Source organism: Molothrus ater, chromosome 6, assembly GCF_012460135.2.
Source record: "Molothrus ater isolate BHLD 08-10-18 breed brown headed cowbird chromosome 6, BPBGC_Mater_1.1, whole genome shotgun sequence".
Classification (NCBI taxonomy): Eukaryota; Metazoa; Chordata; class Aves; order Passeriformes; family Icteridae; genus Molothrus; species Molothrus ater.
This window is the reverse complement of record NC_050483.2, coordinates 47,215,057-47,231,479: the sequence shown is the minus strand read 5'-3', so window position 1 is coordinate 47,231,479 and position 16,423 is coordinate 47,215,057. Positions and strand designations below refer to the sequence as shown.

The 16,423-nt window shown below is 40.0% G+C and overlaps 1 protein-coding gene across 6 annotated transcripts in view; it reads right to left on the bottom strand.

The window, feature by feature from the left end:
- The window catches only part of UNC79 (unc-79 homolog, NALCN channel complex subunit), a 109,412-nt gene that overhangs the window by 78,668 nt on the left and 14,321 nt on the right, over positions 1–16,423 (bottom strand). For all 6 annotated transcript variants that reach the window (XM_036383823.2, XM_036383825.2, XM_036383826.2 and 3 more), the window contains exons 4-13: positions 15,855–16,025; positions 12,958–13,050; positions 11,618–11,673; positions 10,863–10,992; positions 9,265–9,329; positions 7,381–7,469; positions 6,175–6,215; positions 4,928–4,956; positions 3,636–3,862; positions 1,840–2,011 (exon numbers count right to left, since the gene is read on the bottom strand). In XM_036383823.2, coding sequence (XP_036239716.1) covers positions 1,840–2,011; positions 3,636–3,862; positions 4,928–4,956; positions 6,175–6,215; positions 7,381–7,469; positions 9,265–9,329; positions 10,863–10,992; positions 11,618–11,673; positions 12,958–13,050; positions 15,855–16,025 — 1,073 coding nt within the window. The remainder of the gene's footprint in view (positions 1–1,839; positions 2,012–3,635; positions 3,863–4,927; positions 4,957–6,174; positions 6,216–7,380; positions 7,470–9,264; positions 9,330–10,862; positions 10,993–11,617; positions 11,674–12,957; positions 13,051–15,854; positions 16,026–16,423) is intronic.

Genomic DNA, 16,423 nt, shown 5'->3' with positions numbered 1-16,423 from the left:
CATGAATATGAGTTTTAAGTCCTCAGAAATTCCCACATAATGATTAACGTTCTTCACCCCTTCTCCAAACTCTTAAAATGACACCTGGACTGTAAAGCTGTCACGAATCTGAGACCAAGTTACTACCCCAGTTCACAGGCCAGCACACTGCTAAGCCCTTAATTACCTAATATTTGAGCTCTTGGCACCCTCTGGGTACAGGAGACAAAGTTTCAAATCAGGTTGCTGAACTGAATGCAAAGAACGGATGACAGGAGAAGCTCCTTTAGCCACCAAATAGCTATTCATTGTCATTTCCTAGTGAAAATTGCACCCTAAGCACTTGGCAACCTGAAACTGGTGACCACTGCCTGGCAGTGAGCAAACAACAGAGCAATGATTGTGTCACATCTGGAGAAAAAAATGACAGCCCTCCTTCCCAGAGAAACCAGAACACATTTAAAAAATGTTTTTCCTCCATGATTTTTCTTGAGATCTTGCCAATTCAAAGTACAGTCTTTTACTTCATTGCAGGTTGAAGTTAAGGTGTTGGCTTCCTTGTGCTTGGCTCAGGTGAGCATTAACTCAAAGGCAGTATCAGCTGGCAGCCTTTTTAAAAGGAACTCTTGACCCCTTATCCAGTTTCTGCATGAAAGATAGCAATTTTATGGAGGAAAACAGCAACCCAAGAGTCTCACAACCTGTATGGTCATCTCTGTCAATACCCACTACAGAAAGCTCAAGAGATTTTACAGGAATAGAATGGAGACAGTGAGTTCTTCCTCCTTACCACAGAAAGGTACACTTTGAATGTCAGGGATGAGGCATGTACAGTGAAACACAACCTGCTCTGTTTGCACTTAATTCTACTTCTGGAAATATAGACCTTCAGTCTTTACAAAACATCCTTTAATACAGAATAGATGCACATGGCACAAAAAAATATATATATAGATGTCTTTATATATAGATGTCTTTCATTCTGAAACAACGTTAAACAACAAAACCCACAAGATGTCAGCAGAATATAAAGTTTATTCATGTAGTTCCTTGAAACTGCAGAGCAGCTCTTTTGGCACCATGGAACTCCACACCTACCACTCTGCCATCCAGAGATCCTATCTCTGTTTACACAATGGATGAAGGGTCCTGCTATTTGCCCACATGTCACTGGGTGACTGAAGAGAGAGCCTGAGAGGAAAGGTGACTTGGAAAGAGCCTGAGAAAAAGAATTCTCCTTAAGGAGAACTGCAGAATGCAGTTTCTGAGGATCTATGAGGCTGCAGCCTGGCCTGCTCATGACCTAGCCAGGAGCAGCCCTGCTGTTTTGGAATAATCTCTGGTAGCTGCTGTAGGGGTAGAACCCAGGGCTTCATTCTGTCATCCCACACCAGGTGAATGGAGTAGACTGACTGACACAACTTGATCAAGCTGACTGCAGGAAGGAACAACATCCCACTAAGAATCCTCCTGCCTATTCAGAGAGAAAGCTCTGCTCCCAGAAAGTGATGTTGAAAACTGGAAGGGGAAAAATAGATTTTTAGAGGACTGCCTTTTAAAATTAAAAAAATGGCACTCACCAGGGGCACTTGTGAACAGAAGCAAACAGAAGTCAATTAAAAACCTGAGAGTGAATAATTCTTTTATATACTTTGTAGCAGACTCAGAGGCAGTCAGCAGCTCCACCCAAACTAGTTATGAAATCTCCAAGTCTGACAGCTTCACAGGACAAATTCTTGCTTACAATTCAGAATGTCTCCAACTAAAGCCAAGAAGTGTGGGAACAAATAGAGGCAAAACAGACTTCAGAAAGTAAAGGGGAGGCAACCACGAAGAGAGAAGAAAGCAAGAATTTCTTACCAAGAACCATATTCCAAACTGGCTCAGGAGGCGTTGGTCATGCTTGTCATCATCTTTATTATCAAAGTCTGTGTTGTCCAGGGAGTGATGGGAAGAGGAGAGGCCCATCTGCCTCCTTCGGTTGAGTTCATGCTCCCTCTGCTCTGCATGAAACTCTGCTTCTTTCAGCAAGCTATAAAACAAGCCTGTGGTCAGTGAATGCACCTTCCCTGCAGTGGATACAGGTGTCTAATCAAGAGTAACTAGACATTTAGCCATATGATGTCATCACTTTCCTGAAACAAAATAACATCAAATCCTAGGATTCCAGGCTGACTTTCTCTTTAGGACAACACTCACAGAATCACAGAATAACAAGGTTGGAAGAGACCTCCAAGATCATCAAGTCCAACCTATGCCCTAACACCTCAACTAGACTATAGCACCAAGTGCCAGTCCAGTCATTTTTTAAACACATCCAGAGATGGTGATTCTACCACCTCTCTGGGAAGAGCATTCCAATACTTTATTATTCTTTCAGTGAAAATTTTTTTTCTAATATCCTATTAGGAATATTTATTATCTTATTTTTCCTAATAACCAATACCTTCCTTGATGTAGCTTGAGACTCTGTCCTCTTGTTCTGTCAGTTGCTGCCTGGTGGAAGATACCAACCCCCACCTGTCTACAACCTCCCTTCAGGAGGTTGTAGAGAGCAATAAGGTCACCTCTAAGCCTCCTCTTCTCCAGGCTAAACACCCCCAGTTCCTTCAAACGTTCCTCACAGGGTTTGTGTTCCCAGCCCCTCACCAGCCTCGTTGCCCTCCTCTGGACGCGCTCAAGCATCTTAATGTCCTTCCCAAACTGAGGGGCCCAGAACTGGACACAGCACTCAAGATGTGGTCTCACCAGTGCCAAGTACAGGGGAAGAATGACCTCCCTGCTCCTGCTGGCCATACAATTCCTTGCCATTGTACTTCTCGGCCACCAAGGCACACTGCTGGCTCATGTTCAGCCGGCTGTTGACCAGCACCCCCAGGTCCCTTTCCGCCTGAACACTGTCCAGCCACAGTGTCCCCAGCTGAGCTACTCTCTGCTAAAGCAGCAGGAGTTCAGTGTCTACTCTCCAATTATCCCAGTGAAACTAAAATCCACCTGTGCACAAGATCTGCAGACAATATGGACACAAGGCCTGGTCCTGCTCACGTACCCACAGCTCACATTACCTGATGACAGCCTCCACAGGGAACACAAGCTGCAATATGGACACCAAGGCCTGGTCCTGCTCACATGTCCATAGCTCACATTACCTGATGACAGCCTCCACGGTGAACACAAGCTGCAATATGGACACCAAGGCCTGCTCCTGCTCACATGTCCATAGCTCACATTACCTGATGACAGCCTCCACAGTGCACATGAGCTGCAATATGGGCACCAAGGCCTGGTCCTGCTTACATGTCCATGGCTCACATTACCTGATGACAGCCTCCACGGTGAACACAAGCTGCAATATGGACACCAAGGCCTGGTCCTGCTCACATGTCCATGGCTCACAGTACCTGATGACAGCCTCCACAGTGCACATGAGCTGCAATATGGGCACCAAGGCCTGGTCCTGCCTCGCGTACCCATGGCTCACAGTACCTGATGACAGCCTCCACGGTGCACATGAGCTGCAATATGGGCACCAAGGCCTGGTCCTGCCTCGCATACCCATGGCTCACAGTACCTGATGACAGCCTCCACAGTGCACATGAGCTGCAATATGGACACCAAGGCCTGGTCCTGCCTCGCGTACCCATGGCTCACAGTACCTGATGACAGCCTCCACGGTGCACACGAGCTCCTCGGCGCCGCACTCGCGGGTGTTGATGGGGGGCGGTGAGGTCTGGTACAGGTGGGTCTCTGCGGCCGCCCCCAGCTCGCTGTGGTGGTTGGAGTGGCACCTCTTGCAGTAGCGCACGGGCCGGTTGCCGTGGCGGCCGCAGCAGCCCGCCGAGAAGCACGTGACGACTGCTCTTCGGACGTGGGAGCTGCAGTTCTGGAAATAAAAAAAGGGTTTGTCAGGCCACAGGTTATCAGGAAATGGAACTGAAAACAGGGATGAGAGCCTGCACCAGGGAGCTGGCTCAAGCGTTGGCAATTTCCAAAATCACTCTGTCTAAGCACAACTGCGTGCAGCCTCCTGATGCCAAACATCACTGACCTTCCAGAAAGACAAGCTCAGGACTAAATGCTGAGTGTGGACTTAAATGTCACAGTTGCTCCTCTTCTGAAACACCAAACTGACATTTAAATCATCAACCTCAACGTCCTGACTTAGAGTAATCTCTAAATTTTACAGTAGTTCTCTTAACACCTGCTTATGCTTCAGAAGGTCTTTTTAAGTTACAGGTAGCAACAGGCAGATCCTTAGGAGTGCAAAAAAGTGGTGTCACCATGCCACAGTTTATGCTATGTAAGAACCTGCCTTATCATAGGAAACTGTACAAGCCTTTGAAATAAACACCTGAAATTTCTGCCACCTAGAAATCCAGCCCAACAGAGAAACTTTCTTTGCCACCTGAGAACTGGAATATGTTATACACTGTATCCTTTGCTATAAAAGTCTTATCAAAACACATTAGCTGATATGTACTGCGAGCAGATTCTTTTTGTCAGCAACCTTTTCAGAGCCAAGCACTAAAGATTTTCAGTCCATGTATTTTTAAAAATACACATTTTACAGTTTGATTTTTGCCCAATTTACGATCAATCCAAGACTTCAAGGACATGAGAAGATACATAAACACTTAAATTTAAAATTCATCTCTTGTTCTATCCTCTTCATAAAGCAGAGTTATAGAATACAAACAGAGCTCAACTGCATAATTGGATTGCTTTACTAATTGCCACTTAAACTAAAACCTACAACTCAAATCAAGATTGTCAGTTTTAACAAAAAGAAACGTGCTGCTGCTGAATTATTTCCATCCACCAATAAACGCATTCATGGATAAATTGTGAAATTTTGGAATGGTAGAAAGAAGAACGCACTATACAGCGATGGAATGACATTACACACAACATCAAATCATGCCCCATCACACAAATGGCTGAATCTTACCTTCTTCTGACATATAGCAGAAATTTCAGCTGTAAGGGGAAGGCATACAAAACATGAACACAAAGTGACGACCTTTGTAGTTTACTATGGCAGCCAAGGGAAAATGGACATCCTGCAAGGAAGTCTCTGGGCTAAACTTGTGTTTCCAGGTACTACTGAAACCCCTAAGCCAGCAGAAGCGAGGACACTATACACTTAGGCCTGTGGCTATTTCTACTTTGAAATACAATAACAGCCTTGGTGCATTAAGTGTGGTGGGCTCTGCAACCCCTCCTCCTTCTGCTTATGCTGCTGCCTCACAGGCAGACTTGTAAAAGCACACCTTGCACACACAACTGTGGCATGCTGCAGGAGACATGGCTCAGGTGGGCCTACACTACTTGTGAAAGCTCTTGGCATAAGAGTAGTGAATATGGATGAACAATGCCAAAACAGACACTATGTCTGGCCCATAATTTCAGAGTGAAATGTTTGCAGATTCAACCTGTAAGCAGTAGCTATTTGATCTGTTGCCCTGGCAACATATGATTCAGTAAGTTTAAGGGGCTGATTAAGAAGATGTGCTTCCCTTAAGTAAATAAAACATTCTTATCTGGGTAACATTTCAACTAAAAGCAGACAGCAAGAAAATCTCAACTGCTTAAGAATTTTCAGTTTGCAAAGCAAAGAGAGAAGCAGTGTCTTCATTCTATCCCTGGAAGGGTTATTTCAGATAATATGCTGACTAGTCTGTCAACACACTTTGTCTGCATTCTAGTAGATAACAAAATATCAGGTTTTCTCACTGGCCAAAGGACAATAATTGGATCAATGACTGGACCATCAAAAAATATTTTATGTCCTTTTCTGAGATCCTTTGCAGTCTTTGTTACAGATTTTCAGCAGCTTTTAGGGCTTTCAAATCAGACCCAGGTTACTGGAAGAACTAGCCCCATTTTTTGGACAGCACTGTAGGACACAAGTACTTTTTAAAAACTTGGCTCCAATTGTGAATGCGTCAAGATTTGAAAATCTGTTCACTTGTTTCTGTTTCCTCACACATAGAGAGTTGCATAGTATTTCAGATAGAGGATTAGTCAATTCTTCATAGTACTTTAAGGACATTAAGCAGCATTAAGTACAAACTACTTTAAATAAAAAAAAAACCAACACTTTTGAACAGAATGCAGCAGTTCAAGTAATACAGTATACAGCATAGCTTTGTACAATTATGATCAATTTGTACCTACCCTTAAAATATCTCTTACCTTGTGGCAGAAGAACATCAATCAACCATTCACTGTGATCCCTGTAAAAATGTATATATAATCAGCTTTCTTTTTATACATATATATATATATATATATATACACGGATTTATTTTTGTACAGAGGAAATTTAGATAAATCAATGTGGTTGGAATGCCATTATTCTGAAGCTGCTTTTTTTAAATGTAATTTTATAAATTGCAGACTGCTTTACATAACATCTCTTGGTTGTGCTGTCTTACCATAAATTACCACTTTGATGATGTTGGTCACCATGTTCAAGGTTTTCAAAATTACTTTTGAGACCTAAATTTATCAAATTAAAAGAGAGTGTCCTCTGAAAGTCTGACAGATAAGAAATGGTAGTGAAGAATAGCAGATGAATGTAGAAAAGAAACCAAAGTACCAGTACTGTTTTCTCTGTGTGTCCTTAGAAGCTATGCTTCTACCAAATTCAATTACTTTTTCCTGCAGTTTTAACTCAATGATGACTTAAAAACCTAAGGTGAGATGTAATTGCTTTTCCCACAGCCAGTGTGATTTAAAGTTGTCTGAAACTGAGGAGAAAAACACTCTTTAGGCTCTGAACTACCTGTAAACTTGTCCATTTGAAGTAAGGACTGGCACTGACTGGAAGTATCAGTAGATTTTGTATATTAATGCAAACCAAAGTAGCAATTTAAAGGTAAAAAAGACAACCAAAAATGGAAACAAAGTGAGGTTATTTTATTTCATGGTACATTCCTTCCAAGTACTGGCCAATCCTGGATCAATTTCTTTGATCTCTGCTGCTTCATGATATATCTTAGAGACTAATCTGAAATACATGTTACAAAACATTAGTGAAAGCTCTGTAAAAGAACTTTCACTGGAATGTTTGGTTTTAAATGACAACTAATGGATGAGGACAAAAATGTTCCATAAGCATAAGCTGGTTCATTAATGAGGTTTCCCTATAATAGTCAATGCATCCCACAGTATCTATTCTTTCACAGATCTCAAATTAAAAGCTCTGTTTAAAGGTAGGTGCAAATACTGATCATGTAAATATCTGTAATCCTTATTCATATTGAGTGGCAGTGTGCTCCACATATTTCAACAGATGTACCTATATGAATTATATGCAAATCATACTGCAAAAAAGCAAACCTCCAGAGTTATAGAGTCTGACAGTATTTATCAATTTCCAGCTTTTGGTTTACCTACCCTGCAATTCTTTGGCTGCATTCTTCACAAAGATATAGGGGAGGTGGCTTATCACCCAAAGCCACAGACAGGGATGGGTCAATGCACATCTGAAACACGGAGAAGGAAAAGGATTAACATCTCTGTTCATTGAAGCTTGCTGAAAAAGTTCAACATGTTAATGCTAGGACATAAAATGTAACACAGCTTTGATATGTGTTAAGAGTATTCAGTAATGAAAGAAAATACTCAGCATGTGGTGTACAAGATCTCAAACTATTTCTAACAAAGATAGGGATGTGAGAGCCTGCAAAAATATAGGACATATTGCAGTACCAATATTATCACTTTCTGAAAGACAAGTACGTTTTGTTATATACTCACATCACATATTCACTATACACTGCTACTATTTTGTCCTCAAAGAGACAGCACTTAAAGGATCCATTGTTTAGGACAAGGTAATGGACAAGGTAATGGAAAGGTCTAGATTTTTCTATCTCAAAAATGCCTCTTCCAGCAAAATCTAATTTTCAGTCGTCACAGTTTTCAAGTATAGAGCACAACTGCAGTGACAGAACAAAGACTCACAGTTCCCTTGGCAACATAGGTCCAGACTTTGTCTTGCATTAGCTTTTATCTTCCACATAAGTCAATTACAGAAAATAGTTACAGTTAACAGCCAGTTCCATCCTCATTTGTTCAAGTGTTTTGTACTACAAAGGAAACACTGAACAGTAGTATGCGTACACTACATCTTAACCACTCTGATCACTCTTATTCCATTGGAGTGCAAAACTGTAAATAAAGACAAATATCTCTTTGACTGTTTCTCATCTTTGTTAACCAAATCATCTATTTAGGCTGCATTTTTCTGAGTGATGACTGATCAAAACTGGTTCCGTCAAAATTTGGTTAACAGTATCACTCAAAAATATTCATGTGCTTAATCTGCAAAGCTCTAAACTCTACTTTTTTAATATTTTGCTCTATTGTATTATTAGCCTGGAACTAGTGACCACTACAACATGAAGCACCTTTCAGTATTTTTCCTGTGAGAAAGGAATCATTGAGAATGATTGGAGTGGGCAGGAAGGTGGTCCCTTGCAGGACTCTTGAGATAAGTGCCATCACGATGTCCTAGCACAGCCTGTGGAAAAGGCTCACTGCAGAACTCTTTGACTAAAGAAATTATACTAGTATACAAATCGATGCCAGGAAAATTGATTGTACCTACATATTTAACTGGATACAAATTAATTAATCAGTACACCTAACTGCAGTATGTTCTGGACTTGGGCTGCTGTTCTTGCCTCTGCTACTAAATTGTTCTGTGAGCCTGGTCAAAGCTTTTTCATTTTTACTATGCCTATAAACAGTAAAGAAACAATTTACCTTCCTCAAAGAGAGCTGCAGAAAAGGTAAGTAAAGCTTTGTTGCTATTTGCTTTAGGACACATTCCAAGCAAAGGATCATAACCAGAGTAGGTGTATTGTATGAGCTCAATCAAAATACCAAGGTGAACATGTACCTACAGAACTGAAGTAATGTTTCCTGTATACAGTAATATTTGTGCACATATTTATATACATTTATGTGTGTGTCCAGGAAAACATTTACATGGAGTAGCCAGGAGCCAGCTTAGAATTCTATAAAGTACTCTACAACCATCACCATGTTTAATTCCAAGATCTCCTACTGTAGTTGCAGGAAAAACCTCATTCTGCTTTAGGCAGCCAAAGAACATATTCCCAAAGGTGTGGCCCCTTGGTGCCAACAGGCTTTGCTGCTCCCCAAGCACCTGCTTTTGGTCACCTGCACACCACCACAGCTCATGGCTGGAGTGGGAGTACAACCTCCCCTGTCCCAGAGAGCCGGGTTTGGCCCCTAAAGCAACAGCAGTACCTTCACAGCGGGTTTGTTAATCGCATTATGGCATTCAATGTGCTGGCAGTGAATAGGATTCCAGGCTGCAAAACCAAAACGTGGCTGATTAATAAATGAGAAGAGACATTTATATTCTTTCTGTCTAGCAGTCTCAATTGAGAACAAGAGCCTCTTGTACTAAGTACTATACAAATATGAGTATGATACAAATAGCCATTCCTCATGAAGCTTAATAATTACAATAAACAACCTTGAATATACCTGCCTCCTGACTTATTTACAATATAATTAAATGAATCATGGATTCAGTGAGAAAATGGAAAAAGACACAGACATTCCTGTTGCAGACTCTTCTTGATCTCACCACCATCTTGAAATAATTAACTATCTTCCATTCCAGAAGCAAGATGGTAGGAGTAGCTGAGTAAATTCAGTTACTTTCCCAGACAAAATGAAAATAAGCTGGGACAAAGGAAAAATAGTCCAGTGACAGAAGGAGCCTTGGCTGTGTAATGACAAGAAGTAAACAACAAAGGGATGCTCAAATGGCATCACTTGGATGCTCTACAGGATGCTCCCAGGTCAAAATACCATGCAACTGCAGATAATACTCATCCCATTCTGGGATATATTAACAAAAAACTTAGAAATAAGGGAAAAAGCCCAGTCTATCCAGTACTAGTAACAGTTCAAAAAGAATACTATCATGATTAGTTTACAGACCTGCTTGCGTGGAAAAAGTGATGCAGAGCAGTACATGAAGAATTATTTTTTTCTAAATAGTCAAGAAAATTTATCAACCCTTCAATGGAAGGCTTTAGAACAGGTCAGACAAACTTCTAATGGGAACATAAAGGCTGCACTTGAGTTGGTCTAGGAGTCTTCTAAGGTTTCTTCCAACCCTTGATTTTCATAATTTAAAATGTCACATTCTGGTCCAGAAATTTTAAAAGTGAACAAAATTTATGTCATATGACTGAGATTATTTGAAAAAGGTTGAGACAGACAAGCAGGAAAAGCAATGAGTTGCAGCTGGACAGTCACCCCTGTAGCAGCACTATCCCATCAGTATCTCTGGGGAGTCTGGCAGACAGAGGACTTTGTACCATGAACCTACTCCAGCTGCACTCCTGACTTTGTCCCCTGTTTTCATCCTATAATCAACCTTGAGAATTTATCCATTGTACGAACTGCACCTGACATCACATGACTTTTTTTGACAATAACAGCCAGATAAGAAGTCTTAGCAACAACAGCAGTGTTAGCAGCTGACACAACAAAAGCAACCAAAGCAATAATTGAAAGAAACATAAACCAGAACTGTTGGGAGGCCCAGGCAGCAATTTCACAGACTATTTGTTACAAACATGATATTTATTTCTTCTCCTATTCAGGTTTAGTTAATATTGTGATGAAGACAACATATTTACTAGCCATGATCTGAGTTTCTATTTTTCATTACATGTTTTGAAAATGCAGATAAATGGACATTGCATATTGTTATGAATGTACAATTTATCAAACAAAAAGCATCAAATACATCATAGAACTGTAAAAATGTGACTTTAACACTTCCCATTATTTATTTTGGCCTATACAAAACCAGCTGCACTGACCTGTGTACTGAAGTCCTCTGTACTCACTGATTGCCCCAGGGGGTTTTAAATTGGGCCAATAGTGAAATAACATTTGTACTGCTGGAGGTTTAACTTGAGATGGTCCATAGGCTATTACATATAGCAAATCCTAAGGAAAGACATGTACAAAATGTTCATTTTTGCAAGGGAACACACTGCAATTCAATATATTTCACTTCTGTTCAAAGACAGCTGAACACACAAAATTAACACATTTCATGTCCTAAGAAACTTCCTTTGTATGCTCTTAGAGACAGATTAGATGACCAACTTGAATGCTTCTGAGTTTGATCCGAGCATGCAACAGCAACTACCCATCCCACAGCGCACTAACAGAGCAAAATGAATTCTCTGTCTAGTCATGGAGCAAAGAGGTGAGATACAGATAAATAATCCAGATTCAGAGCAGACTCAGACAACAATACTCACAAATAGTTCTCATAAAAATCCAGTCCCACATGAATTGAGAAGCCTGCTCATTATTAAGATTTCCACTCATTGGAGCCACAACCACATAGTACTTAGGAAACAGAGCTGGTTTCTATAAAATGTGGAACTGCCTCTGTAAACTAAAAATTAGAGGGACCTTCTTCTCCATAATCCAGAGGGAGGACTGGATATAAAGATCATTTACAATTTCTTGGCATACAGTCAGTTCAATTTCCAAGCCATCTGGTTCTTATTACTACCCAAGCACAGTCATTTCCACAACGTATATATGATCATAAACTTACTTTCCATACTTCTTGCTTATATTTCATGAGACATTCCAATAATTGGCAGTGATACACTGAGAGAGAAAAGACAGTATAGACTTAACATGGACATGGAAACTACAGAAGTTACATAATCAGCTGATTGGCTTTGCTTTGTCCATCCAGAACTCTATGCCTCATTCAAATATTTTTTATTTTAAAGGGCTTGCTAAAGAATCAATGCTCCAAGAGACATCACAAAATATAAGAAACTGAATATTAGTAACTTCTTTCTGTCAAGAAATTCAGGAAGATGATTACCATGAGGGTACAGCTTTTTGCACAGCAATGGAGACCTTTTTCAAACACATCCAGTTGAAAAATACCTGCTGATTCACTAGAACTGTCTCCCTCTGTCACAGTGTAAATGGATATCTTGTCATTCATCTTGAGGCAGCAATGGAAGTCACATGTAACAATATATTATTCCCACATATCAAGAGGCTATAGGAGCCACTCTGTATCAAACAAACATGAGAGCCAAGTGAACTACTTTACATGTCTGACTTCCCAAAAACCACAGGGCCACTTGTTCTCTGACAGTTTCAACACAGAAATCACAAAAAAAACAAAGACAGAACATTTAATGAAAGAAAACCTGACTTCTGCAAGCAGCTTTTAGAAATGGTGTTCTGCTTTTATTTACTTGTGTGAACCAAGTTAGGATGATGTGACACTCCTCACACAATGCAGTGTGGAGCTCCTCCACACACACCATCTACCCATTCACATAAGACAGGAGATAGTTGACAGCTGACGATTATGCAATGTAACAGCTCACTGGGGTTAAATATTGTTTCAGTTTGGTTATGAGATCCAAATCGTTTAACAGGGACTGCCTCACTTTTTTTTAGATACTCCTAATTACATTTAATTTCATCATGGTTCCATTAAGCCTGCAGCCAGCATTACCTGTCTTCTTTAGTAAAACAGCAGCAGTTGTGAATTCAGTGATATTTGAATCATAGTATAAGACAGTTACTATGAATTTCTGTAGTCAAGGTAAGTGGTATTTCTCTCCAACACTGACATTATATATATCAGCACTATATTCTCATGTCAAACGTGAGTAGATCAGGGTCTCCAATCCTGGACCAAATCCTATTTCTCCATCACAAAGAGATCTCTTATCTACATAAGGATTATTTCCAGCATGATGCTCAGAAATCTCAGTTTTGACTAAAATAAATAATTTTCATCCTGTGCTGGAAAACGACACAGTTTTTTCCCATAATGAAAACTTTTCTGATGGCATTTGACAATACTTCCTGACTCATAGTTTCAGAATGAATGATACCATGTTGCATGTTTACACATACCTGGGTTTGATGTGTACTGCATTGCAATCATCAGCATTGATGATGCAGACAGATTGACATGTGCTGGAACACCTTCTCGTTTTGAAGATCCCACTTAAAAAAAAAGGAAAAAATAAATAAATTTTCTATTGTAATAGGAAAATCAGGTGAGAATAGCATGTAACTGATTCCAACTCATGCAGATAAAATTCCTAAGGTGCCATGTCATGAAAACCAAAAAAAAAAAAGTGGAAGAGAAAGATGCCTAGGTATTGATTCACAGAGCACACACCTGGTTTTCCAGATCAGTGCAACTTCATCCCTAAAACTGCATCAACCAGTTGCCTTCTCAGGCTCTCTCCTTCGGAACCCACAAATTAAATAACATCACTTGTACATGTCAAAATAACATCACTTGTACAGCCAAGTGCACCTAGGCCTTGGATTGTAGGAAGGGTGAAGAGGAACTGGAGGGTGAAATGGAAAGTCTGCTGTTGAGGCTGAGGAAGGGCTGGGGCTGGTGATAGCTGCTGGTGCAGGGCACAGATTACTCCTCAGGGAGCATCTGCTGAGAGCTCAAGTTCTAGCTGCAGACCAGAAACATCAGTCCCATGGTTATGTGAACTGGGCTGAGATAATGATGAACAGCAGCACTTGACTCTCTTTTACCTCAGGATCTTTCACCGCACACAGGAAGCGGCTAGAGTTCCTCCTGGTCTCCCATGAACTGGTTACTATTAAATGGTATATATTTGGAAAAACCCTGCAGAACTTTTACATGGCAACATGGCCTTGAAGGCAAGCTCCTACACAGAGATGTCACAAGTATCTTTCCACCCTCTCAGCACTTCCCCAAGCCTGGCTGCCAGGACCCAAATACCAAGCATTTGGGATAGAAGCACAGAACTGTAGCTACCAGCTCAGCGAGCTGTTTTCATCCCTCCCATCTGGCTTTCCAACTGCTTAGACAATCTCTTGCATCCTCCCTTTTGGTCTGAATCAGAACTAAAGGCTAAGGGAAGGAAAGGTTCTGCACTTGCCTTGCAAAGGAGCATATAATTCCCAGCAGGGAAAGACAAGGAGACTAATTAAAAGAACACTCAAATAGAAATGATGGAGAGAAGAGAAAATGGAGAATTTCTCCCTTTCTGCTCTCCACATGACCCAACATTACCATTACATTCACTGCACTTAATTCATTTATTTTTTAATGTTATCCACACAAATAATTGCCCCCAAATTATTACAGAAAGGTGTATTTTTATGGATTTAAATTGAAAAATACTCAGCAGCTCTAACTGGGCAATTAAATATAGCCATCAGCAAAAAAGTAGGACACAGTACTAGATTAGTAAATTTAAAAAGCAGCAGACTGGTTTCATACAGAAATCTCACCAAAACAGATAGAGAAGAAAGCCAGCATGACAAATGCAAATGCAAGGATGCAATCTCTATCAGGGGCAGTTGGGGAACAGCATCTATTTAAGTAAACCAAGGATTTGACTCAAACAGTTATTCTAAGGTATGGTTCTACAGATCTGAGGACAGACAGGGTAAGTTACCACCTTCAGCTGTTCTTTAACAGGTTCCAGCAGTGGGAAAAGGAGTTGTTTAACACAAAATTCTGTTCTCAACACAAAGAGGACCTATTGCACATTCATATGAAATATATCTTAGCACTTTTGATTTGCACACTGTCATTAAATTTGTCAAAGTTAATACAGAAAACCTCATTAGGATGTACTAAAAATGAATATTTACATGAGAAAACTGAGCTCCAGGAGAGTTAGGGGACTCTTCCAAGATCATTGACTGGTCAGAAAATACACATGATAAATTTGTATTAAATATTAATCTCAAAACACTGGACTATACTTATTTCAGCATCTTCTGCATGCTTAAATTACATTACTCTTGATCTCTGTACAAAAGTTGTTCATGTTTTTCCACAAAGATCGGGAATATAGAGGTAAGGAAGAGACATTCTCACAAAATCACTGAATGGTTGATGTTAAAAGAGACCACTGGAGACCATCTTGGCCAATCCCTCTGCTCAAAGCCAACTAGAGCAGATATCCAGGGCAAACTGTGTTTTGAGCATCTGCTAGGATGGAGAATCTGCAACTGCCCTGGAAAGCTGTTCCAGCGTTTGGACACACACAGTAAAAGGCTTGTTGGTTAAAACCGATCTAGTATTGACCCTAATGATTCTCTCTACAGAAAATGGTTACATTTCTCACTACTGCTGAAGTCCCATCAAGCTTTTGGTCAGGTACATGGATAAGCACTCAGAACATGCCTCAAGATCCACACTGAGCAGGGACTATCACGTTATGTAATCACATGACATTTTCACAGAGGGGAAGTAAAAAGAAAGAAGAGGACAAAAGGCAGGGACCATCAGATTCAGTCCTCACTGTTATGGATAGAGACATTACAGGCACAGCCATTTAGTAAAGAACTTAGAAAGTGACAAGAAGACAGAGAGGGAGAAAACCAGAAATTCACATCATCATCACATTGAGAGAAATCATACTTGTACATCCAGATACAGTCCAGTTGCAAAAATTATGCATGCTGCTATTGCATCTATTATTTCAGGAGCAGTGTGCCCATTGATTCTGTATTCACAACTCCCACTGCTGGCACTGAAAGTTCTATGAGTCTGAAAACAGTGATTTTTTAAATAAACATCACACTTTAAAGGAAGGAAGAATTCACACCAAAACACTGTGCAATAAATAAATAAAAATTATAGAGCTATTTCCCTTTGAAAATCGTCACATGAAATTATTTTATGTAAGGAGATTGATGTTCCATTACAATTCTATAATTCTATGACAGATCAAATTTTGACTCATACAGTCTGATACTGTTATGTGCCAAGACAGAACAATACTAGAATGAGTTCTACTTACATATAGCCATAGGCAGAAAAGATGTGCTGAGATACTCTATAATATCCTTGTGCAGAAATGGAGGAAAGGTAGCTAATGTTGAAATCATTGTATAGGGTAAAGTACTCAAAATATCATCACTGAGAAAAGGAAGTAAGCATGTAGTAGTGTAAAAAATTGATTGGCCAAGATCTGTTGAATAAAATGAAAGAAATATAGAATCATTACAATGAAAATGTAATTATGGCTATGTAATTTCTATGTACAAAACTAAAATAATTAATTATATTTTAATTCCAGCTTTCCTCTCAAAGTAATTTGGAAAGATAATCACTGTAGACAAGTGAGTTCACCCTCAATTTTAAGTCCCTCCTAAAGAGAGGGAAACAGCTGTTGAACACTACTCCAAAGAATCTGAAGGGAATATGAAAGCTACAGCCTATAAAATACTCAGTTAAAATCAGTGTTGATATTAATAATATAGTGATTAATGTACAATGGCTTGAATTTAAGCAGAGATGTTACTAGAATCAGAATTTGAAATGCACATTGTATTGAAGGCCAGATTTTGCAAAAATCATTCTAGTCTT